This window comes from Monodon monoceros, unplaced genomic scaffold, assembly GCF_005190385.1.
Source record: "Monodon monoceros isolate NGI ecotype Baffin Bay Population unplaced genomic scaffold, NGI_Narwhal_1 Super_Scaffold_1, whole genome shotgun sequence".
NCBI classification, from domain to species: domain Eukaryota; kingdom Metazoa; phylum Chordata; class Mammalia; order Artiodactyla; family Monodontidae; genus Monodon; species Monodon monoceros.
Genome location: NW_021703765.1, coordinates 63,593,017 through 63,618,480, shown reverse-complemented (window position 1 = coordinate 63,618,480; position 25,464 = coordinate 63,593,017). Strand labels below are relative to the sequence as shown.

At 50.5% G+C, this 25,464-nt stretch overlaps 1 protein-coding gene across 3 annotated transcripts in view; it reads left to right on the top strand.

Annotated features, from left to right (window-relative positions):
• LIMK2 (LIM domain kinase 2) overlaps positions 1–25,464 on the top strand; it is a 53,756-nt gene that overhangs the window by 11,112 nt on the left and 17,180 nt on the right. The window contains exons 1-2 of one of the 3 annotated variants that reach the window (XM_029229172.1): positions 1,177–1,266; positions 18,240–18,526. Coding sequence is in view for 2 of the 3 variants with exons in the window: in XM_029229156.1 (XP_029084989.1) it covers positions 1,167–1,266 (100 nt within the window). In the remaining variant the exon portion in view is untranslated. Of the gene's footprint in view, positions 1–1,166; positions 1,267–18,239; positions 18,527–19,036; positions 19,614–25,464 lie in introns of those variants that run through there. The other 2 variants (XM_029229156.1, XM_029229163.1) reach the window with 2 other exon arrangements.

Sequence of the window (25,464 nt, the reverse complement as noted above, 5' to 3'; positions counted from 1 at the left end):
GTCAGGTACCACAACTTGATCTCAGCTGCCCTTTTATTTCAACAAGTTAACATCTGAGCCACACCAGGAGTATTGTGCTCTGTCCCTTTTGGAGGGATGTGGACTGACTCTGTGCTTCTGCCCATGCTAATCTCTCAGCCTACACAGCTCTTCCCCATACTTTTTCAGCCTGTAGTAAATCTTGCCCATCTTTCAAGGCTCAGCTTCCCCTGCAAAGACTTTCCTGGCTCTCCTGAGTGGAATGGGCAGGAACTAGAAAGAGCACAGGCTTTAGAATGGGGCAGACCTGAGTTGGGATGCTAACTCTGCCACTTGTCCGGCCCCAAGCTTCAGTTCTCTCATCCGTTAATATAATAATACCTGTCTCACAGGATTGTTTTGAGAATTAAATGAGATTGGGTCTGTGAAAGCATCTAGCACACTTCTTGGCATATAGGAGGGATTAAATGTTTGTTCTTTCCCTTCTACCCTTGTAATTTCTTTCTCTGAACTAAGATAGCACTTTGCTTCTACCCCTGAAATAACATCTTAATGAAAAAGTACAATATGGAAGAATGTTTCTTTTCCAGTGGATTTCCTCTTTGAGGAGCAGGGGTAGTTTATCCAACAGCCTCCAATGTAGAGCTTGGACCCATGGGTCCAACAAGAGGACCCATGATGTTGGTTGAATGAATGATGGAACCATTGGGGTGATGGAAAATCTGCACAACCAGGGCTTTTGAGGAGTAGGGAAAGGCAGCAACACGTGTAACCCAGAGAGGAGAAATTTCTGGGTGCTGGCTGGGGACCATTGTAGGAAAGGCTGACCCGAAAATAAAGAGACTTTGTTCATTTCATCTACTCAGAACTATAAGCAAGGGCTGAAGGAAAGGAGAAGGCAGGTTTTGTTTCAGTAGAAAAAGGAACAACCAGAACCGTTTTTTTAAAAGTCTCATTTTAAAAAATGAGGCTACTTTTGAGGCCAGGAATTCCCTGTGGTGGGGAGATGAACAACTGGATGAGCGCTCCCCAGGGATCTTGTGAAGGAGGGAACTGTGCATCCAGCAGAGCATCGCCCAGCCCTTTCAGTATGAGAGTCCGTTAACTTGATCGTCTTCTACATGGTAGGAATCCGATCCCTGCACCCCTGCTTCTTTGGCCTCTGAGCCCCTTGGTTTTGTGTGCAGGTGAAGATGCCTGGAGGTGTCGGGGCTGTGGAGACCATGTCGCTCTGAACCAGAGGTTGTACAGGACTGTCAGCGAAGCCTGGCACAGCTCCTGCTTCCGGTAAGTGGGTCCACACCCCTGTCTTTGCCAGTGCGCTGCGGGCCAGGCACTATTTCATCTTCTGGCAAATACAAAACAAGCTTCCTACTAGAGAGTTTCCATCTTGGGGGAGCTCAGGGAGCAAAGGGATATGCCCAGGAAGGGCATGTGAGCAAACACCAGGTGAAAGTGGAAGAGCCACACATGGGCCGGGTGCAGCTAGAGGTGGGGGGTTTGGGATGGGAGGAGACCTTTCCGGGGTGTCCCAGCACCCTCACTTTATAGGTGAGGAGACCAAGGCTGAGAAAGAGCGAGTTTCCCACGCCTGCACTGCTGATTACACAGTTGCCTCAAGGGTTGTTTGTAGTGCAGCTGGCAGAGCCAGCTCTTCTTCACCACGGGATGCCTCCCTCGTTTCCTGCTTTTTGTTATCAACTTTATTATAGCTCTTAGATTATAGTTTGGAGGCAGCTCGGTTTCTTGAAAATAGCACAGACTTTAATGTCAGATTTGTTCCTCTTCTCTGAGACTCTGTTCCTCATCAGGAAAATAAAGGTGTTAATCATCTCTGTCACAGACTTGTTGAAATTGAATGAAGTCATATATGCCAAGGGTCCAGCTCATGGTAGGCACCCACTGAATGGTTGGAATCCTTGAGAGTGGGAGCTTGTCTTTGTATTCTCCAGAGCATAACACAGCACCTGGCCTGCAGTCATTCCTCGTTGGAGGCTGGGTGGGCATTTGTGGTCCCCCGTGGTCTGAAGTGGCAGGGCTGTGCTGAGATCTGAGAATGAGACAGACCGTAGCCAGGCACCATGTGCTGTAAACTCCAGCTCCCACACACAGCTCATGTTGCAAAGCATCCCCTGTGCTGATATCAAGAAATTTAATTGACCTTTAAGCACTTGTCTCCACCCAGGGAATTACGTGGGGGGTTGGCCTGGAGAGCTCTGGCCTCTGGAAGAGTTGGAACATTTTTCTGCCCTTTCAGCTCTAACTCAGAGCTCTCCAGTCTTCTCTGTGGATCTGATTGCTTTGGTTATTCCTCCTTGGTTACCCTCAGGGAATTTGATTCCACTTTTACTTTGCCTTTTAGTAAGATAGGAGCAGAGTATCATAGCTGCAGGGCCCTCTGGCTAGTCTTTTCATTTTACAACTGAGGCAAATGAGCAGCATCAGAACCCAAAGAGTTCCCAGACTGAGGCTCTCCTTGGCCTCCAACCCATACGGTCTTATTTGTTCCTGCCGTTTTCCCATTTGTATGAATATCTTCTAACCAAAATAAGCAGGAATGGGTAGAACAAGCTAATCTTTGGGACTTCTGGATTCTCCTATAACTAGAAGAACCACCTACTATATGATATAACTCCTTCATATCACAGATGCAAGGCCTGAAACCAAAATGTCAAAAAGTTAGGCCATGGATGAAAAGAGCTGGCCCTGGGACTGAAGATGCTAGCTTGTTAGAGTGCACTCTGTGTGTGTGTGTGTGCGTGTATAAAAGAGACAGACACACAAATACATGCTCATAAAGAAGTAAGACATGTTATCCTGGTGGGAAAGAGTTCAGGCTACGGAAGAGACTGGTTTCAAATCGTGGCTTTGCAGCTTATTAACTGACCGTAGGTGACTTCCCTGAACTTCAGGTACCTCATCTGTAAAATAGGGATAAGACTAGTACTCATCCCACAAGGTTGTTCAGGAGGATTAAATGTGATAACCTATGTAAAGTCCCTAGCATAGCATCTGACACATAGAAAACCTTTAATAATCAGCAGTTGTCACTTTATGTTATATTGTGAATGTGTGCCTATATATACCTGCATGCATATGTGTATTTCTCTTAACACACTCATTGGTCATCTGATGTGGAGCCTTGGGGATTAAGGTTAACTTTGAACCACCCTGGCACAGTTAAATCAAAGATCATGCCTGTGGGGGAAGCAGAGCATCTCGGTTCAGTCTCTTATTTGCAGCTTTGCCTCAAGGATGGAGTCTTTCTGATCCAGCTCTACTGAAAGGATGCATCTCCTGACTCCTGAGCTTTCCCACGAAAACTGGATGGCATGGAGCCCTCAGATGGAGCCTGGTGATTTGCCCTGGGGAGGTTGGCTGCTTTGGAGCCAATCTGATTTTTTCCCAAATTGGAGGAATATCTTCAGGGCTGGGAAGTATTGTACTTGTCTGGCCCCAGAAACGACCTGGGTTATGAGGAGCCTGAGGCATTAGCCTGAATAGTCTTTTAAGGTCTCTTCCACCCCAGCTTATCTGTGATTCTCTGATGAATTCACAGTGTCTGGGTGCAGGCCTGCTAGAAGCAGGACCCTCCTTCCGTGCTACCCAAAGTAATTCATTCTTCCTGACTCCATTCCAGCCTCACTCTTACCCAGCTGGGCTCCAGTTACAATAAAGGAAATGACTTTTCTTCTCCCCTTCCCCCATACCTTTGTTTTCCTAGTCACAGGGTGGGGCTGGATATTGAATGGAGAAATTGCTGGGGTTTGGTTCAAACTCCTCCCCTCGCCTTCTCCTTACACTAGCCCATCCCCTGTCTGCAGCCACATACATAATCTTGCCTCTTGCCTCCGCCAGATTCTCAGGTGCCCAGACAATAGGAAGCCACTTACGACTGGGACCTGGGGCTGTACTTTGGAGGCCAGTTAACGTACTTCCTGGAAGTCCGTAATTGTGCTGGTGCAGTTGGGGCGCCCAGCCAGGATCTCTCTGATCTCTGGATGCTTGGCTGACCAGCCCTCCCGCTTCCTCTCCTCAGCCTTCGCAGCGGGCCTGTTTGGACTCCGTACCTCTGACCTTCCTTCTTGAGCAGTGCCATTGGTTCTAGAGCTGGGGACATTCTCTCTGAAGCTCTCAGGAACTGGCTCCCTCTCTCTGGGGGAGGCCAGGAAAGCAGCCGGACTGCACATTGTTTGTAGTTGAGGTTAAAATGAGAAGCTATGAATGGTGACCTGGTCTCTTGGCATGTTGGCAAACCAGGGAAACTTGATGAGTTTTCTGACGATTGTCCTTGATTGTCCTTTCCCCCTAGTCAGAGGTGTTTGGCCAAGGAGGAGAGATTGTGGGAGGAGGGAAAAACTGCCTCTTTATGGCCCCTACCTGGAACTCTGTTGTTTGACCCGATTCCTGACAGCATTATCACAGGGGAAACTCCACCATTCTTAAGCCTTCTGGGAACTTTCAGGGCCTCCTTTCTCAGGATCGCGAACAGCTTTCTCTTTGGAGAAGTGTTGCCTAATGGCGATGCTCTGGAAAAGGGATGATGCAGATAGAAAGCTGTTGTCACTTCATCAAGCTACAGACCATTTCCTCTAAATTTGTGACTCCAGGAAAGGCCGGTGAAGAAATCACACATGTAGCGACCGAGACTGTGGTATAATGAGCTGGCTGATGACAGTGTTTTCTGCAGTGCTGAAAGCTGTGCTCATTTTCTCACCCACACCCCCATCCAAACAAGCGCAGTAGAATGATAATTACAGTAACAGGTACCATTTATTGAGTGCTTACTCTGCACCAGACAGTGTCCTAAGTGTATGTCACGTACATTATCTCATTTAATTCCTACAACAACCTAATGTGGTACTGGTCTTACTTATTTTACAAATATAGGGAAATGAGGTTACTTGCTACAGTCACAGAGCTAGTAACTGGCATAGTTGGGATTTGAACCCAGGCATCCTGACTCCTTGCTTACCAGAGTCTTTGCATTCCTGACTAGGGCAGTCATTTACCCTCCCTGAGGCTCAGTTTCCTCTTCTGTACCTTCAGGGTGAAAAGAAATCACCCTCCACACACTGGTGGTGTCAGATAGCACTGAAGGACATTGGTTCAAAGGCTTCATGAACTCTAGTGTCAGTAAAAGTGCTGTTTAGTTTCTCCTGGGTCTCTGGCTCCTGTCGTGGGAGTCAGTGGAGCAACCCTGCCCTCTGCTGTTGTACTGTTGGTGTTGCTGTCCCGTTTATTGACCCAAAAGCCTTTGATTCTAGTTTGTCTAGTTTATCTCTAAGGAAACAGCCAGCCAGCAGGTCATTAAGGCTGGCTGCTGGATAGATGCCTGGGGCCTGGGGCTTGCCCCGCAGGGAAGGGGAAGGACAAACACCTGGGCCGCCTTCTGCCCCGACAAGGGACTCCAGCATGAACAGAGTGGGACTTCTAATATGTAGCAGCAGCTTGTGACCTTCAATGTGCCTTAATCCTGCTCTGTTCTTTGGAAAAACAAAAATAAGACCCCGTAGAAGCCCCACATTGGCTGTCCAGGGCAGAGATGGAGGGGGTGGGGGTGGGGCCAGGGATGGACGACTGATAATTTACTAAGCATTGTATTGGGAGTTTCACTTAGATTATCTGATTCAACCCTCATGGTAACCCTACAACCCCATTTTATACAGGAAGGCCCAGAAAGGTAAAGTAACTTGCCCAGGGTCACACAGAGCTGACACTCGAAGTTAGGTCTCTCTGGCTCCAAAGAAGGGTCTTCTTTCCACTGTGACTCCCACGAAAGAACATTAGACCTGGAGTCAGAAGACCTGGATTTGAGCCTTAGCTGAGCCAGGCCAGCTGTGTAACTGTGGGCAAGTTCCTTAGCTGTGATGAGTCTCAGTTTCCTATCTCTAAGATGTGGTGAAAGTAACCCACCTCATGAAGTCGTTGTGAGGATCACGGAGGTAACACATCAGAGAGCACTCTGAAAACATTAGGATGGGGTGATGTAAAGGGTCAGCAGCAGCACGTAGCAACACTGTGCTCCTGAGCCGTTCTCATTTCATTTTGAGCATCATCTACTGTATTAAAGCACCCAGTTAGCTGCTGTCGGGGACACAGATTGGACCTACTGGTCATATCTCCCAGTTGGTTCCCTCAGACAGCTGAAAAACAGGTCAAAACTTGGAGCGTTCCTAATAATGGGCTGTAGTCTGGCTTCCATTCTGTCTCTCCCTTGGAACATTCCCTTGGGGGTGTCCCAGAGGATAGACTCAGCGGTCCATCCGCTGGCCACTCTTCAGTCCTCATCTTGTATGGCCTCCCGAGCTGCCCTGGAGGTAGTCAGGTGAATCAGAGTTTGCAGTCAGGCTGCTTGAGTTTCCATCCCAGCTCCTCATGAGTCACCGCCTTAACCTTTCTTTGCCACAGTTTCCTCATCTATAAAAGAGTGAAATGGTTCCCACCTCAAAAGGTTGTTGTGCAGACTAAATTTGAACATGTATTCAAAGCCCTCAGCAGAGTGCCTGGCTGTAATTAAGACTTAATATATGTTAGCGTTTATTATTAGTGTCTCAGTCACTCTTGAAACGTTTCCTTCCCTTGGCTTCCCTGACATTCCATGCCCCCTTCGTTTCCTCCCACTTCTCTGGTTATTCCAGTTTGCTTACCCCCCTCTATCCAGCTCTGAAACATTGCCGTTCCTCCAGGTGGGCTCACTGTTCCCTCCCTGGGCAGTCTTACCCACCCCCATGGCTCCTGTCCTCCACATGCTGATGACCACATACTCCACATACTGATGGAATCGGTGTGCAGTCCAGACCTCTCCACTGAGTTCTAGACTAGTATCCTGCTGTTAACTTCACATGTCCATTCGGAGGTCTTGCAGGCATCTCAGACCCAGCCGGGCCTTCAGTCTTCCCCCCAGAACTGGCTCCTTTTCCATCGTAACCTGTCCTGTTGAATGGCATCACCATCCACCCACTGCCCAAGCCAGAACCCAGGTGTCCTTCACGATACCTCTTCTTTCTCATCCTTATATCCAAGCCTGTCAGTTTTATCTCCAGATTATACTTTGAATGCGTTCACGTCTTTCCATTTCTCCTATCACCACCGTGTTCCAGTTTACCATCATCCCTCACCTGATGACCACAGTAGCCTTCTAACTGTCCATGGTCACTCTGGACCCCCAATACATTCTCCACAGATCCGCTAGAGTGAGTGATCTTTAAAAAGAAAAAAAATCTGGGCTTCCCTGGTGGCGCAGTGGTTGAGAGTCCGCCTGCCCATGCAGGGGACACGGGTTCGTGCCCCGGTCTGGGAAGATCCCACATGCCGCGGAGCGGCTGGGCCCGTGAGCCATGGCCACTGAACCTGCGCGTCCGGAGCGTGCTCCGCAACGGGAGAGGCCACAACAGTGAGAGGCCCGCGTGCCGCAAAAAAAAAGAAAAAGAAAAAGAAAAAAAATCTGACCACGTCACGCTCTGTCATCTCTCTGTCCTCATACACTTCAACGACTCTCCAGCATTCTTGGGTAAAGGCCAAAGTCCTTTCTGTGGCCTGTAGAGTTCCCCATGGTCTGGCCTCGCCCCATAGCCTCCCGTTTCCTCTACTTCAGCCTTGCTGCTCTTCACAGGTCCAAAACTTGCCCTTCTTCCTTTTGACAAGGCCTTTGATCCTGCTGCCTCTGTCTGGAATGCTCTCTCACCCTCTTTTTGCCTAGTTAACACCTGCTCATCCTTCAGGTCTTTACCTGGATGAGGAACGGATGTCTCAGGGAAATAGTTACAGAATAGGTTGTGGCCCTTGAAGCTTTTTTTGTGGGTTTAATCTCACATTTATTCATTTGCTCATCTCCTTAGTGACATCCTGAGGTCTCTAATATGCTAGCATAACTTGGTCAGGGACCACAGGGTTTTTTGCCCTTTATGTGTCACCACTGAGCACATGTTGGCATGGGAGGGATATTTGTTGAATGAATTGCCTGGGGTGGCCAAGTGATGTGATGAAAGTGAGGCCTTTCCCTGCCCTTCCCCTTCCCCACATCCTTCCCTTAGCAGCCACCGTGGCTGCAGTTACTGTAAATGGCAGGGAGGAGTTGGTTCCGGACATTGGGTTATTTGGGACAATTGCCTACAAGTGTCGAGTGAAAAGTGAATGATTTGTCTTCTGCCCCCAAAGGAGCCAAAGAGGCTGACCCAGGAGTCCTCCTGTCCAGCAGCAGGTCTTGAGCTGTACTCTGTAGGTACAGTCCAGACAAGAGCAAGCCCTGGAGAGAGAAAGAGAAATGTTCAACTATGGCCCAAACTAGTTATGAACTGTCCTGAAATCTGACAAATCCCAATTCTAATCGCAAGTTTTTTAATGTATTTATTTTTCAAATTTTTAGAAATCTTTGAAGGATGGCATTAGTTAAAGATGCCCGTTGAGTATAAAGTGGGGAAAAAAAAGTATCTTTTACTTGTGGGTGATTTATGGCAGGGAGGGGGTGGATGGTTTGGCGATTCCCCAAGAACTTGGAAATGAAGTTTGTCCTCTGGGAGTTAAACTAGTTGGATCTGTGTGTAACAAGAGCAGTATTGTGTGGTAGTTAAGAAAGACTCTAGAACCAGATTGCTTGGGTTAGAATCCTGGTCCTGCCATTTATTAGCTGTGCACCTTGGGCAAGTTACTTACCCTTTCTGTGCTTTGTTTCCTCATCTATGAAATGGAGAAAGTAGCCTAGTGCCTGCCTCGTCATGTTATTGTAAGCGGTGAGTGAGTGAAGCCATGCGTGGCCCTGGTGGGACCAGGGCTTGCAGAATGAGTGCCCATGACTGGTAGCCATTTGTTAGTAGCTCCCAGGGAGCCCAGTGTCTGCCAGGGCTGAATAATACGTGAATTGGTGATTGTTACATATCTAAAGAAGTAATGATTTTTTTTCAATTAAAAACTAGTTTAAAAACCAGTAGAATAATGAGTGGCCAACAGTGAAACAGTAAGTGAAAAGTCCGGCAAAACTAGAAGTATGCAAAACTAGAAGTATGTCCACATAGAGATACTGAATCTGGGTTTAGTCACCAGAAGGGTGTTCTTTGTTGTAGGCGGGGCTGGTTTGGCTAGCTCATGGCTGCCAGAACGAAATTTCTCTCCATGGCTCCTCATTTCCCTGTATTTTAAGTCCATGCTCACAGTGCAGCCTTCTGATGCCTAACTCGGCTTCCTGGGATTCTTGATGACAGGAAGGATCAGGGAGCAGCACCTGTACAGGGGATGTGGTGTTCTGATTTCAAGGGCCAATTCATAAATGGACAGAGGTCAATAAGTGGTTAGGATAGACACATCCTAGAATGTCTGCACCTCTCTGGATACTATGAAGTCCTGTTCCTGGACCTAAAAGGTCAAAAATGAGGCCTGAATTAGGGTCCTGGATTCACCAAGGTGACCCTAGCCTTGGAGAGGTCTCTGGGTGTTCAGCCAGTCAGCGTTTCTCTGACCACAGCCCTTCAGCATTGACCTACTGGTGTAGAATGTTTTGCTCACCTAACTCCTTCCTCTTACAGAGGAAGAAATGGAAGCCCAGAGATGTTTAATGGCTTGCCTTAGATCACACAGCAAGTTTGTTGTCAGCCAGGTTAGATTTTCAGGTCTTCTCTGCCAGACATTTCCCGGAGATTTGTCAAGGTATCCAAAGCACTCTTTGCCCATGCAGTCAGGGGAAGAATGTGTAAACACAGCATTTGACACTGAATGTTAAACATTCAGTTTTCTAATATTTGTTACAGAGCAACAGTGGATAATTATCTACAAAGGGGTTGTGACCCTGTTCTTTTACAGCTCATGCAGGCAAATCTCAGGTGTTAAAAGGACCACCTCGGTGGAGACGTGGCCTGAGGATGAAGCCGTGGTCTGCTGTTAGTGAACACTGGTTGGCCAGCAGGCTTCACTGGATGTACACACAGCCAGCTGTGGACTTGAGACAAATGCCTGTTCAGGGAGAGGAACTGGCAGCTAAGGACTAGCGCTCTCTTTGGTGTTTCAGGCTTTGTGTTTTCTTCATTGGGAGCCTCTGCTTGCTTAAATACCTCTGATAACTCCTCACCACCTGTGGGTGACCTGACTCTTGGTGGTCTGCCGTGCCCTCTTCCCCCATCCCAGCCTCCCCTCTGCTCGCTCTTCACATGCGCCCTGTGCTGCGGCGGATGGACCTTCCCCTGTTCCGCCTCAGTGCTTTTGCACATGTTGTTCCTTCAGGTGGAATGCCTCTTGTCTGCCTGGCGATCAGCCTGTTAGACTCAGCCGATGCAGCCAGTCCTCTGTGGAGGAGCCTCCCCAAATGCACCCACACTCCTCCCCACCCATCAGAGGAGCCTTTTTCTCTGTCTTTGTTACTCTCCTTGTATAACCTCAGTCGTGGCCCTGTCAGTATCTGTTTACACGTCTAACATCAGTCTCGGAGTATGAAATTCTCTGAGTCTGGAGCCACATCCAGTTCATCTTTGTTTCCCAGAGCTCGGCAGAGTGCCAAGAACGCAGCGGGCACTCAGTGCTTGTTGGGCGAATCATGTTTTTATCGAACAACCATCTTTCTCTTTTGACACTTGGATAAAGCCCTTCCAGTGCATGTCATCCCCATATCTTTGTTCTGCAGTATTCTCCCAGGCAAGAGCTCTTCTTCTGAAATGGGGGCATAGAATAAAATCTCTGTCTATAAATGTCATTCTGGAGTCTAAAACCAGCAATGCAGCAGCCTTGAAGGATGGCATGCCTTCTGCACTGCCCAGCCCACTGTGCTAATTTGCCTTGTAGTTTTCCCGCAAGGGCTAGAATCCCTCCTCACTTGGGCAGTGCTGGAAGGGTGCTAACAAGCTCTCTGTCTCCACACTCCTCCCTATTACCAGGAAAAACCTCCCAGTACCTCAAGCCAGGTTTCAGGTTTGAATTAGGGTGGTTTTCTCTTACGTGTCAGTCACCTTCTGGTCCTGCCTCGCTGAGGCAGCCCGGTGGTGATCCTGGTTAGAACAGGGGGTGCCCCACTCCACTCCCATCAGTAGCACTGACTCTTGCAGCAGCACCGGCTGTTTTTGTTTTTGTCAGCCCTTGCGTTTTGTTTTGTTAACTTGTTTCAGTTCCAAAGGCTGCCTTTTCATGAGAAGACCCTATATTCTGGAGTCACCTTTTCCCACTGTACCTTGAGCAACACTGCGGTGTCAGTGAGGAAAAGACAGAGGCATGGGCTTCCCTGGTGGCGCAGTGGTTGAGAGTCCGCCAGCCAGTGCAAGGGGACACAGGTTCGTGCCCCAGTCTGGGAAGATCCCACATGCCGCGGAGCGGCTAGGCCCGTGAGCCATGGCCACTGAGCCTGCATGTCCGGAGCCTGTGCTCTGCAACAGGAGAGGCCACAGCAGTGAGAGGCCCGTGTACCACAAAAAAAAAAAAAAAAAAAAGAGGCAGCTACTGTGTGTTACACATGAGTAAGAACAGCGCTAGGAGGGTGGAAGTCCCCAGCGAGCCAAGGCTGTACAGAATGTCAACCACCAAACATTTCTGTACTTAAGCTGCATCCAGAATAAGAAGATGAACAAGCTGCCTTGCAGTCATTTCCTCATTTGTAACAAGGGGATGCTAGTGATTTGTGCTGCGTGCTTCTCAGGGTTCATGTGAGAGTAGAGTGGAATCAAGTGGAAGAGCACACAGGAAAGAGGAAAGCGGTGGTTTCAGCTTTCAGTCTGCATCAGAAACACCGGGGCTTCTACAAAATGCAACACTTGGGCTCGCTCTCAGCAATTATTATTATATCAGCCTGGGGTAGGTCCAGGAATCATCACTTTCAACAAGCTGCCCAGGGGTGTCCGATGCTGCAGTTCTTTCGACCAAACTTAAAAACACCACTGTAAATCAAATAGCAAGTATAAAATAGTTATTTGAGGCAACTTTAGTGTCTTGGACCTGGAATCCAAAGTCTTGGGTTAAATCCCAGCTCTGCCAATTCCTAGACCTGTAACCTTGAATGACCTTCTATTAGGACTTCAGTTCTTCATACATAACAAGGAGATGACATCCCAACCTCACAGGGTTATGAGACTTAAATGAAAGTGTATGAGAACAAGCCCACCCCGGTGTGTGGGGCTCATGGAGCTCGGTCATTGTTTTACAGAAAGGGAGCCAAGAAGTCCACGACTTCTGGAACGTGGTGTCGTGTTAACAAACACAGGGCAAAAGACAGTCCTTGGCATCCAGCTTAATCAGGTATCCTGGAAATCTGGAGAGAACCTTAGAGATATAGTCCAGTCCCTTGAAACTCGGAAGGGAGTATAGAAAGCCCAAGGTATATGAGGGTACCCAGTCACATGAAATGTGTTTAGATTTTCAGACTGGAAAAATTATTTCCTAATATTTTGAAGGAAGAAAAAGCGGGGATACCTTATTGGCACAGCAACAGTTAGTTACTTTTGAAAAACCGTGGAGATGGGGTAATACCCCAAGTATAGTTTGTTCCATACCTGCCGTGTACCAGGCGTTGGGGATCTAATAGTGAAATAAGAATAGAGGTTGCTAACTGGCCCAGTTTTCAAAAAGGAGGAAAAAAGGAGATCCTGGAAAAAGTGAACTTAGAATCCTTCTGACTTGGCTCCTTCACAGAATTCTGAATGGGGTTTTGTGGACAAATTCTGTGGAATTTTGCAGATGATGGAATAGGTAGACAGTGAGCATTTAGGAAGGGGGCTGATCACGAGGATTCAGCAGTGGTGGATCAGCCATGACTTGTTAGACCTGACTTCATGTTTTCACTGGGTTGTTGGTCACGAGACTCTCTTGATTCCCACAAGGCAATTGCTTTCATGATATCCTGACAATAAGAATGTGGGCAGAAAATCTAGAGAAATCAGATGGAGGAGTTCAGCATACCCAGCACTTCAGGGCCCTGGGTAGGTGTTGGAGAGGCTGGATTCCTGAATGCCTCATTAGGGTTCCTGTTGAGGAAGGGGCATGGGATTGGAGGTCAGCAAACCAGGCTTTTAATCTCAGTCCTGCACTTCCCCGCAGTAACCTTGGATGGATTACCTAACATCCCTCGGCTTCCCTTGCCCTGTCTGTGCTGTATGTACTCCTTTTGAGGTTATTGCAGGGACTAACCTGGATGATGAGCATAAAAGCCCTTTGTAAATTGAAAACGCATTGTAAACCTTAGTTATCACCACTCTAGAAGTTGCTCGTAATGGGGGTCCTGAATCATTTACTAGGCATCTGCGAATGTCAGGGGTGGGCCTCATGTATTCGACCTGGAGGTAAACAGGTACGGGCTCCGAGCCCCTCCTGTGTGTGATGTGCTTGGGGATGTGTCAAGGAAACCCTTTCCAGAGGACACTGAGTGCTCTTTTGGAGGTGGGCCTGGAAAAAGGAGGAGACAGAGGCTTCCCTGGTGGCGCAGTGGTTAAGAATCGCCTGCCAGTACAGGGACACGAGTTTGAGCCCTGGTCCGGGAAGATCCCACATGCCGCGGAGTAACTAAGCCTATGTGCCACAACTACTGAGCCTGTGCTCTAGAGCCCGCGAGCCACAACTGCTGAGCCCATGCTCTGCAACTAGAGAAGCTACCACAATGAGAAGCCCGGACACCACAACGAAGAGTAGCCCCCACTCACTGCAACTAGAGAAAGCCTGCGTTCAGCAACGAAGGCCCAACGCAGCCAAAAATAAATTAATTAATTTAAAAAAAAAGGAGGAGACAGTCACCAGCTGGAGGTGGAGGAGGCTACAGGAGCTAAGGGAGCAAAGGCTTGGGACTGCCCAGGGAGAGCCTATGTGGCCAGGTCAGGAAGTAGAGTGGGGCAGGAGGTGGCCAGAGTGGTGACCCCAGGAGGGAAGCTGGAGAGACAGCCCTGGGGGTCCTGAGTGCAGGGCACCCAAGCAGCCTTTGCCTCTGGACAGGAGCACTAGGAAAAACACGTGAGAAGGTGTTTACTCTAAACCATGGGACTTTTGTGTTTTTTGGCTGCGCTGGGTCTTTGTTGTGGCACGTGGGTTTCTTTTCATTGCGGTGAGCTGGCTTCTCTAGTTACGGTTCACGGGCTTCTGTAGGTGTGGCGCACGGGCTCAGTAGTTGCGGTGCACAGGCTTAGTTGCCCCACAGCACGTGGGATCTTAGTTCCCTGACCAGGGATCGAACCCGTATCCCCTGCATTGGAAGGTGGATTCTTTTTGCTTTTTTTTTTTTTTCCTCTTCGTTGCTGTGCGCGGGCTTTCTCTAGTTGCGGTGAGCAGGGGCTACTCTTCGTTGCGATGCACGGGCTTCTTATTGTTGTGGCTTCTCTTGTTGCGGAGCACGGGCTCTAGGCACGCAGGCTTCGTAGTTATGGCAAGTGGGCTCAGTAGTTGTGGCTTGCGGGCTCTAGAGCTCAGGCTCAGTAGTTGTGGCGCATGGGCTTAGTTGCTCCGCGGCATGTAGAATCTTCCTGGGCCAGGGCTCGAACGTGTGTCCCTTGCATTGGCAGGCAGGTTCTTAACCACTGCACCAGAGAAGCCCGGAAGGTGGATTCTTAATCACTGGACCACCAGGGAGGTCCCAGGACTTCTGTTTGTTTTTGTCCATTTATCGTTTTAAAAAGCAGCACTTAAGTGTAAGAAAAAATGTAAGCAGTATTAAAAGGTAGAAAATGAATGCTGTTTCCTCCGTGCTGCTTGTCTCACTACCCTGAAGAGAAACCAACAGCCGCGTGGTAGAGTCCGCCAGGTGGTCTCTAAGGATTACGCGCATAGACTTTTGAAATGGTGGGATCATACTGCACACTCTCTCTGATGCCTGGATTTTTCACGTAACCCCTTACCCAGGACAGTTTCTGTTTCAGGACCCTAAGATCTACCTCATTATTATTATTATTTTTAAATATTAATTTATTTATTTTTTGGCTGCGTTGGGTCTTTGTTGCTGAATGTGGGCTTTCTCTAGTCGTGGTGAGCGGGGGCTAGTCTTTGTTGCGGTGTGCGGGCTTCTCACTGCAGTGACTTCTGTTGTTGCGGAGCACAGGCTCTAGGCGTGGGCTTCAGTAGTTGTGGCACATGGGCTCGGTAGTTATGGCTCATGAGCTCTAGAGCGCAGACTCAGTAGTTGTGACACATGGGCTTAGTTGCTCCACAGCCTGTGGAGTCTTCCCAGACCAAGGCTTGAACCCGTATCCCCTGCATTGGCAGGCGGATTCTTAACCACTGCACCACGAGGGAGGCCCCTACCTCATTATTCTTAATATCTGCATAGTATTCTGTCACGTGGAAGTGAGATTGCATGTAGCCCACCCCTGCTGATGGGCACATGGATTATTCCTCATCTTTCAGCATGAAACCATGCTGGACACAGGTCTTGGCACGTTTGTAGGAATATTTCTCTGGGCAAAATTTCTAGCAGTAGACTTGCTGGGACCCTCATCTGACTGCTGCTTTAGTATGGAAAGTGAACTGGAATTGAGGGGAAGCAGAGGCGAGAAAAACAGCAGATGAGGATGACGCCGCTCCCCTTCCAAGGTCCCCGAGCTCCCATCCCTGGATGGAGTCCTCCCAGCCAGTAGAGGGCCCCACACGGACACAGTTCCTTGGGCTTCAGGTTATCTGACCAGAGCTGCCTTCTGAGAAGAGGTTGGGGTGATTCATTCATTCACCACTGCTCCCCAGAGCACTCACTTGCGGCCACTGCCCCTGAAGGCTGTCCTTGCCAGCTTCGCAGCTGCCTTGAAGCCCAGTGTCTCAGCTGGTTCTGAGGAGTCGGTTTGCTGGGCTCTCCTCCAGGTTTCCAACTTGTGAAATTGCAGATTAGTACCTCCTCTGCCATCTTATCCCGTCCGTCACTGCCAGTCCAAGGATCCCTGCAGTTGCCTCTGGCAGCCGCAGCCTCTGAATCCTGTGCCAGCTGCTCTGGTACCTAGAAGAGCAGCTTTCCACCCAGAACCAGTATCCAGGGGCAGGGGGTGGAAGTACAGCCTCCATTGTGACCTCCCGCCTCCCAGTTCTGGGGGGGTTGGAGGCCTTTGAAGTTGGCCCTGAGGAGCCACACGCTTGGGTCTGATCAGCCAGCGGCTCCTCACGTCTGGTGGTTTCGCGTCCTTCATGGTTCCTTCTGCAGTCTGGATTTATAGGGGTCAAGTGGACTCCACCTTGGAGGGGCCTCCGCTTCAGGTCAGCACTGGGGGAGGCAGCCACACCTCTTCCAGGGGGAGGCAGTTTTATGGCATTGAGAGGTCCTTACACTAGTTCCCCACACACCCACCCACCCACTGAGTCCTTTGTGAGGGGAGTAGGGGGGATGGAGAGCGCCTGCAGCCTCCTGCTCGCATTCCTAGACACCGACTCACTGCACCCGCCGCCGCCGCTGGAACAGCAGAGCTGTGTGAAATGTCAAGAGGAGTTATGCTCATGGGCTCCCTGGCCCCGTCTCTTTGTGGCTTGCATTTTCTTCCATCCGCACTCTGTTCATCAGATGGAAATCAGAGGGTGCAATTAGAAGATAATTTGCTAGTTCCAGACTTAATTTGGGGCCCCCTTCTTGCCTGATCGAATTACAGGGGAACATAAGAGATTTTTGGTGAGAAATAGTTGGCTCTGTCACTGGAAGAAAGAGAGCTCCCAGCTCTCATCTGGGCTGGCCTTTCGGTATACTGTGTGTTGTTCCCCCCACCCTTCCACTCTGCCCCACCTCCTCTGTGGCTCTTGTGTGGCCCCCAGGCAAGGATCCTGATCCCCTCAGGGCCAGCTCAAAAGGTTTAAACTCAACTTGAGACCCAAGGAAAACAAGGAGCCCTCTGGAACCTCATAGGGCTGAAAAACATTGAAGCTGGCAGCTATTTAGAGACCTCACCAAGGCTGAGACAGGGGCAGCAACTTGCTGAAGGCCACATAGCTAGTCCATAGTGGTAGTAACAATAGTCTTAATGATATTAGCAGCTAACATTTATCAACCCTTAATGTGTTCCAGACTCTGTGCCAAGGGCTTATGTGCAGTGCCTTGTCGTACTCAAACCCAGACAGTCTGGCTGCGGGCCCAGGCTGGGCTCCAGCATAGCAATGGTAGAGCTCAGGTTCGACAGCCTGGGTTCAAATCCTGGTTTCACCTCTCACGTGTACAACTGGGTGACCTCAGGCAAGGGATTTAAACTCTCTGTACCTCTGTTCCTTCCTCTGTAAAAAGGGGGAGATCACAGGACTGCCAGCTGGTGTGGGTTAAAATTCACTTATGCTTGTAAGTGCTGCACGTAGGGCTTGGGACAGGGTGAGTGAGGGTGAGCCCTCGTCCAGTGCTCACTGCCTGCTGGCTGCCTCTGGGGCTGGAGTGTGGGGTCTGTGTGGCAGGAGATAGACGTGGCTGAGTTCTGCAATAATGCCAAAGGCTGGTCTTCATGATTAGAGGCCGGAAACGGTGTGGTTGAGTGTGCTGCCTGTGGAGCAGTGGTCAGCAGACTAGCCCACCGCCTGTTTTTGTATGGCCTGTGATTTTTACATTTTTAAGTGGTTGAGGGGGGAAAGCAAAAGAATACTTTGTGGCACATGAAAGTAACATGAAATTCAAATTTCAGTGTCCATAAATAAAGTTTTATTGGGACAGAGCCACATCCGTTTGTTTACATTTTATATATGGCCACTTTCGTGCTGCAGTGACAGAGTCTGTATTCGTGTAGGCCTGCAAAGCCTAAAATGTTTGCTGTCTGGCCCTTTACAGAAAAAGTGTCCCAACCCCGGCTCTTACTGGATTTGAAGCCCAGCTCCCCCACTTACCAGCTGTTTGTCTTCAGGCTAGTGACACAACCATTCAAAACCTCAGTTCCATCATCTGTTAAATGGGGGTGATAACATCTACCCTGTAGATTGGCCATTTAAGTATGATAGATAACAGATGCAGAGCACTTAACACAGGGCCTGGAACCTCCTAAGTGCTCGATAAATGCCAGCTTATAACAGGGTGCAAACACCCTCTCTTATCACACTCGTTGTTATCCCTGTGCCCAGTCAGTAGAGAAATGGGAAAAGGCTCCCTTGACACACAGCCACCACCTTCGCCACAGGCTTTCCTGTCATAGTGACAGGGTGACTTCAGTGGAGAGGAGTGTGTGCCTGGTGGGAAAGAGCTGGTGTCGCTCCCTCAAGTCCAGCAATGAGTTCTGGACATGCCTACGTCTTCTGGGGGCTCTCCCAGTGGTGGGCCCTCGTTTGGTCAGTCCTGCAGCTGGGGCTCTTCAGGCAGGCCCCACTCCAGATACCTGGCCAATCATCCCCACAGACACCATGGGCCTTGTCCTCCATCGTGCCCTGTTTTTCAGTTTGAGAAGCCTGGTTACCATGGACACCGTGGAAGAAGCACCACTGCCTGCTGAGGCCGATGGCTGGCATTCTAGGAATGAATGAATGAAAGAAAGAAAGAAAGAGAGAGGGGACAGGTGACCTGGGATACAGGCTCTGTGCTCCTCCTACTTGCAGGAGGGCTTTGAAAGAGATCTTTCCCCTTGAAGAGGCAGAATGAAGCTCAGGGCTGAGACCTTCAGCTCTAGAGTCACATGAGTCTGCATTTAAATCCCAGCCCTGCCACTGACTAGTTTTTTGGCCTCGGGTAAGTTACCTAATCTCTCTGTACCTCACTTTCTTTGTGTATACCATGGAGATAACTCCCATGTCAGAGAAATAAGAGAGTGTCATACAGGTGCTTGCCACACGGAGAAACAGCAGGCGTCAGTTAACACCCTGGGCCTTGTTTCCTCATCCACAGTGCAGCTCTGCCCAGAAGTGGAGTGGCAGTCTCCAGGCCAGGCAGAGGGAAGGAATGAATGGGGACCCTAGTGCCAGCACCAAGTAGATGCCAGCCCAGAGCAGACAGCCCAGAGGGCAGCTCTCTGGACCTGGGTCTCTGGACCAACCTCTCCTGCCAGAGGGCCCCCCCCCCCCCCCCCGCTTTAGGGGGTGGGTGTGGCTTGGCCTGGAGCTGGTCTTCTGTGCTTTTCTTCACTTCCGAGCAGAGTTACCGTCCTTTGGGCGGCTCTTCAGGTTGGGGACACTTGGGGCAGATGTGCTCACCCCCTCTCCTGCCCTGCCCTTCCCCGAGCTCAGGGACGGACACCCAGCCATTCCTGGTTATTGTCTGCGGCGCCAGCCTGCAGCCTCCCTCCCGCTCAGCTCCACCCCTTGCCTGCAAGGTCTGTTTCCTAATAGCTGCTCCAACCACACACCTCGTTCCGCGCGGAGCCCCTCCCCTTCCTCCCTCCTTCCCCCGGCAGGGGTGGGGCTGGAGAAGAAGGCTAACTTGACAGCAGCGCCTCTTTCCTGGCTAGTCACCGGCCCCTGCCCAAGAATCCTTGTGTGCGTGTAGCCTCCACAGAGAGGTGCTTCTCCCGAGTCCTGAGGGGCCATCCAGCCTCCAAGAACTGGGGGGCAGCATCCCAGCCATGAGCCCCTGCGGGTCTCTGCTGGGGGGCAAGGGGCCCAGAGCGCTCACACCTCTCCGGCCCCTCCAGAGGGAGAGGTGAGCCGGGCAGCCAGCCCACAGCCAGCGGTGCCGGAGCCCCGGGCCTGTCATGGTGGCCGTCTGCCGGCTAGAGGCCCTCCCAGACGGGTTTGCAGCTGAGCTTGTGTATCTGATGTGGGAAGAAGATGGGGAGTTACTTGTCCGTCCAGGCTTACTTCACCTCCAGAGACCCCTTCCGGTGAGTTGGGCTCCGAGTCCTCTTCCCATCTCCTCTTTGGGCCCCTTGTCCTGAGGGGAGGGCAGATGCCTCCCTGAATCTGCTTCTCAGATTTCACTTGTCCTTTGACCGTGTGTCAGGCAGAAGCCAGTGGAAGCTGCTTCCAAGCAGAACCAGGCTGGCGAAGGCTTCCCCCATGTGCTGGGAATGGGAGGTGAGGGGTGGGCCCAGAAGGCAGCTCCTGGGGAGCTCGGCCTCTCCTTCCTTCCCAGACACACCTGGAAGAGCCTCTGAAAGGTGCTGCCGACCTGGCCTGCTCTTGGTGTTACTGCTTCCAGGGGAAGAGCACAGCTAGGGTGCTGTTCTTCCAGCTCTCACACGTCTCACCTGCCTGCAGGCTGTGCCGTCTGCCCAGGAATTTGTCCCAACAAGCAGGATGGGCAGGTTTTGCCAAACAGCATGGAAGCTGGCGAGGCCTGGGTGTGGGCAGCCTGGTCCACGGTAGCCACTCTCATTATACACGTTTGTTCTCTTAATGGCAGGCACCTTTGCCTCTGGCCTTTAAGGGCTCCTGTGCTCCCTATGAGTACAGTTGCTGGGGAAAGGCCTGGGCAAGTGAGACTGGGGCAGCTGGCTTTAGAGTATCCTGAGCTGTGGGGCTGGCCCTCGTGCCTGCCAGGTCCCCAGGCCTGAGCTTCTGTGGGGCTTTTCAAAGGGAGATGTGGAAACTTCCTCTCTACCTCTGACCTGCCTTTCTTTGCTCTCTGCCCCACCCCCCCTCCAACAGAAACTCCCCAGGGGGGTTCTGGCCCTCTGGGTCCCTCCTGAATGGAGCCATTCCTGGCTGGGGTGGGGCTTGTTTTCATTCTTTGGGAGCAGCCTGTTGTTCCAAGGTCTGCCTCCCCCTCACCCATGGTCCTGGTCGTCTGGCTTCCCCAACCCAGCCTCTTGCCCCTAACTCGCTGCTGGGATATGTAGTCAGGTGGCTGTGCCCTGGGCAGAAAAGCAGAACACCATGCGGTTTCTGGGAATTACTAGACCCTGGTAGAGTGGTGGCAAACCCCTGGATTTGAGGGAGGGGGGAGGGAACTGGTCCTCAGGGCTAACTCTTCCAGGCATCCTGCTATGTACTTTATCCTTTGATCTCTCAACAGCCTCAAGATGTTTTGTATCCCCATTTTACAGATGTGGCAACTGGTTTCAACATAGTTAACTTGTGGGGTCTCTCTGGCCCACCTCATCTGTCTTCCTGAGTTTCTTCTCTCATCCTCAGGAGGCTGCACCTCCCCCTGCATGTATCCCCCACAGGATCGTTCTCAGGTTTGCTTTCCTCTTGAAGCAGAGAGATTCGAGCAGAAAAAGGGTCCCCATAGTGTGCCGGGCATATGAAGGTATGGCAGAGATTCTCCTCTGCAGAGCCAGTGGGAATTGATCTTGAGTTGTACCATGTGGAATCAAGATGCCAAGTGTTTGAAGTAGCCACTGGGTTAAGCCAGGGCCTCATTAATCCCTCTTACTCTTAATCCTGGATAGGCAGCTTGGGGGAGGGGTTGTTCCCTTAGAAGCAGGAACATGTGCCCCTTTTAATCTCCAGGGACAAGACACAACTTCTGAGGAGCTAGAGCAGATAATGAACTCTCATCCTGGACCTCTGAGGGCCAGGCCACTGAAACCACCCAGGTCTGCCTGTCCTTTATCTTTTTCTGCCCCAGCCCCTCTGGGCAACCTGACAGCCCTCCCCCCACCTCTGTTTGGCCAGCTGGAGCGGGGCGGGAACGACTGACTGACTGGCCATAGACCCTCTCTGCTGCCCCCTCCCCCAAATGGGAGGCCACATTCCTGAAGCCACTTCTGAAGAGCTAGCCACACATGGGTCTGTGTGCCCCACAGGAGGGACCACCCAGACCCTCCACTCTCCCAGGTAGCAGTCTCATGAGTCACCACTGTCCCTCCCTGGTCAGAAAGATGCTTCTGCCATCAGCCCTCTCCTTTACTACAGGATGTCCTCATGGCAGCCCTCTGACGCCTCCCTGGGCCTCAGTTTCCTCCTCTGCAGAGCATAGGGACTGGACTTCCTGGGCTCCTGAACACGACCCTTACGAGATTCATGGAACAAATTAAGTCCTTGACCCTAGGCCTTGAACACACAGAAGTTCTGGGGCTCTGGTTGCAAGGAGAGTGACGCAACCAAATTCCACGGGGACATGATCTGGCGTGACAGTGCACAGGGGAGGGAAGAGGGAGCCGGGGATGAAAGATGTGATTTGCACCCCTGCCTGGCAGGTCGCACTCAGCAGAGGGCACTGTCTTCCGCTGCCGGTGCCACCAGCTTGGGGGGTGAGATGCAGTTACAAGTGTCCTCCCAAGTAAGAAAACACCTCAAATTGGAATTTACAAAAGAGGTAAATTAGGGAGTGACTTTTGTCTGACATCTTTAAAGGATTTTTCTTTTTACAGCTTTTCTGTTTAATGCCCAACATTGATTTAATGGGTTTGGTTTACACATTGTCTCTTAAAGAAAACAAGTTCATCTTTGTATTCTAAAGCAACCCATGTTTAAAGGGAGAAACTGTTCTTAACCCAGCCCAGCTTAGCAGTAACATTTGGCAGCCACCTTGGGACTCTTTTTCTCCTCATCTGAAAAATGAAGGACTTGATGAGGTGAATGGTTCCCAACTCCGCAACCTATGTACCTCCTCAGAGACACACAAGCTCTTTTCCATGTTTTCCAAATACCGGAGGCTCTACCCTTAACTGCAGCATGACGGCACAAATTGCTTGAAACTATTACAGCCTTCCTGGCTTTTGGTTGGAACTGAATCAATGCACTCTGGCAGCACTTATTTCTTGCTGATCAGAGGCTCATTATGTGTTTGGTTAATTTTTTCAAACAGGATATCAACATATCCATAATAATTACAGCTTAATTGACAGCCTGTTTCAGTCTACAGGGTCTGCAGGAAGGAGGAGTAATAAAGGGGTCTGTGGTGGTAGAACACTGGGCTCTGATGGACCGGAGTCTATAGGCCCCTGTTCTCTCCGCAGCCCCTGGGCCTGGGGGAGGCGTAGCATCCCCAGTGGTGACTCTCAGGCAGGGGCAGAGACCTGCCCGCTCTCCCATCCACCCCGGTCACAGCTCAGAGGTATGGGCTGGAAGAAGCGTCTTCCCAACAGTTTCCTGCTCATTCAGAGGCTAAGGATGAGCATCCAACCAGGCCCTCAACCAGGACATGGGAGGGCTTGTTCTTTAACCTATGTAAATCCCCTGTAATTGTGGCTGTGTTCTGCTTTTACCACATAAGGTTGAAATTTTACCTGTAAACATTTGGTCTGGAGAATTTGCATGTGACTGAGAGCCAGGCCTCTGTCTTATCGCACTTGGCTTCTCCCAGGATCTTGCCTATTTGGTCTTGCACACCCTAGATGCACAGTAACTATTTCCTAATTGGTAGGAATTGATTATAATCAATTGATTTCTAATGGGCTAGATGAATAATTCATTTGGGAACCGTCTCTATTTCCAGAAATCTATTTGGTTCTGGGCCAAGAAACAGGTCCGTATTGCTTGGGCATGGCAGGGCAAGGGGTCTGTCTCCTTTTGCCCTTGGTGTTCTCAAATTAAAGACGGAGGTGGGGAAGTGAACACTTCATGGGCACCAGCTGTGGGCCAGGCTCGTGCTAGGCATTTGTACGTGATTTAATTTTCATCATCACCGGTGTGCAAATGAGGACACTGAGGCTCAAGAGTCATGAAGTAACTGGCTTTATGTGACACAGATAGTAAATGGCAAAGAAGGAATATGGACCCAGATCTTGAAAAAAGTTATTTGTGAGACTCTAAGTATTATTTTTTTTAACTGGTGTGTTCCCTGCTGACTCAAAAGGCCTCAGCTTGGATCTGAGCTGCCCACTGAACTGACCATCAGGGTTTGGTCCACTTTGTACCCACCCAGGCTCTCCGTAGTGCTCAGGAAAAGTTCTGGAGGTCAAGGTGTGTGGGCTGGAGGGTTTCAGCTCCGCTCACTGACCGGGAGAGTGTGGTGGCTGATGCCTCCACCCCAGGTCTGGACTCCACCATCAACCCCACCACCTCTGAGATGGATGCCCTCTGGCCTGCAGCCAGGACAGATGTTAACTTTCACTTGAAACTTTAAAAAATTGAAAGCTGGGAAAAAGCCTTGGCTTTGGGGAGAGCATATTGTGGCCATAGCCCCTGAGAACCTGAGGTGGGATTCTTTTGAGTAGGACCTTACTTTCCCAGAGTGTGTTTTGGATTCTTTTCTTAAAAGGCAGGGTCTTCTGGGGACCAGCCTGCTGTGGACTCAGCGGAAGAGGAGAGTCGCTGTGCCATTTAACTGTTGGGTCCTTGGGCTTAAGGAGGAGTGTCAGCAAGTGTTAACACTAGAAGGAACGCGAGCTCTCAGGGCTCCAGCCTCTGTGTTTTCAAAGATGCAAACCCCGAGGACCAGCTTAGTGGACGTGCTGCATCGTCAGGTGCAAGTGCACATTGGTTCAGATCCCAGCTCCGTCATGTGTGTACCGGGCAACTTTGCAGAAGTGACTTGACCCTGCTTTTCAGTCTCCTAGTCTGTGAAACAGGGATAATCCTATCACCTTGCAGGGTGTGGTCAGGGTTAGAGATCATGTAAGGCACCTCATAACAGCACCCAGAGTATGGTTAGCATTCCTGTAACAGGTCACCATAGCTGCTGTTAATGTCTAAGCTAGGACTCTAAGTCTACCCTGGCAGCTTCCCCGGTGGCCTGGAACCACTTGTGTTCTGTGACAAAGCAGCTTGGGGACCCACAACCAGTCCTCCTATCAGCTGTTCACCTTCCTGTTCTTCAGAGACACCTGTGGTGACTGACTTTGGCCATGCAGCTGGCTGTGCCCGTCAAAGGCATTCCTTGACACAGATGTGTGCATCGGTGGTGTTGCTCTCTGGCCAGGCGTTCTTCCCAGGAGGCTGGCGTGGCTGTCTCCTGCGTGCCTGCACTCGCTTCTCTCCCTGCCTCCTCTCCTGGGCCTGGCCAGGGCTACTTGCAGCAAACAAAAGCGGGATATTGGCAATGGAGAGAAGGACGTGTCTGGTGCTCCTGTGCCCCGCGGCACACATACCATTGCGAGGGTGTGACAGGGCCAAGGCCTGCAGTTGGGTGCAAATTCGTCTGCACCAGCTTTTCTCCCCTGCAGACAGGAGAGGGGTAGGGCCTGGTGACTGTGAGCCCTGGAACTCTTGTGCTCCCACCTGGACTGCTGGTTCTTGCCACTCCCACCATTTTCACTTTGGAAACATTTGCTAAGGGCTTACTCTGCCAGCCCTTTGCAAGGTGCTGAGTCTACCAGGAGTAAGTAGGACACTGTTCCTATCCAGTGAAGGAGGAAAGCAGATACCCAGAAACTTTACATCAGCAGGTGGCAGCAGGAAGGAAGCCCCTGCTTCTGGTGCTGGCCCTGTGCTAGGCACCTCACAGCTGTCCAAAACCTAGTTTAATCCTCACTGTTACCCCGAAAGTAGGTGGTGATGTTGCCATTTCACAAATGAGTTAAAGCAGCTGGCCCTAGGCCACTTAGGGGGAAAGTGGTGCTGAGACTTGAACCTTCAATCATCTAGGGAAAAGTCTAATCCCCTCATTTTACAGGTGGGGAAACTGAGCCCAGAGAGGGAAAGGGGCTTTTCCAAGGGCATGTAGTCTCTCCTCCCAATTCAGAGCTCATCCAATGTGCCCTTTTTTTTTTTTTGGCTGTGTTGGGTCTCCGTTGCTGCGCGTGAGCTTTCTCTAGTTGTGGCGAGCGGGGGGCTACTTGTCGATGCAGTGCACAGGCTTCAGTAGTTGCGGCATGCGGGCTCTAGAGCGCAGGCTCAGTAGTT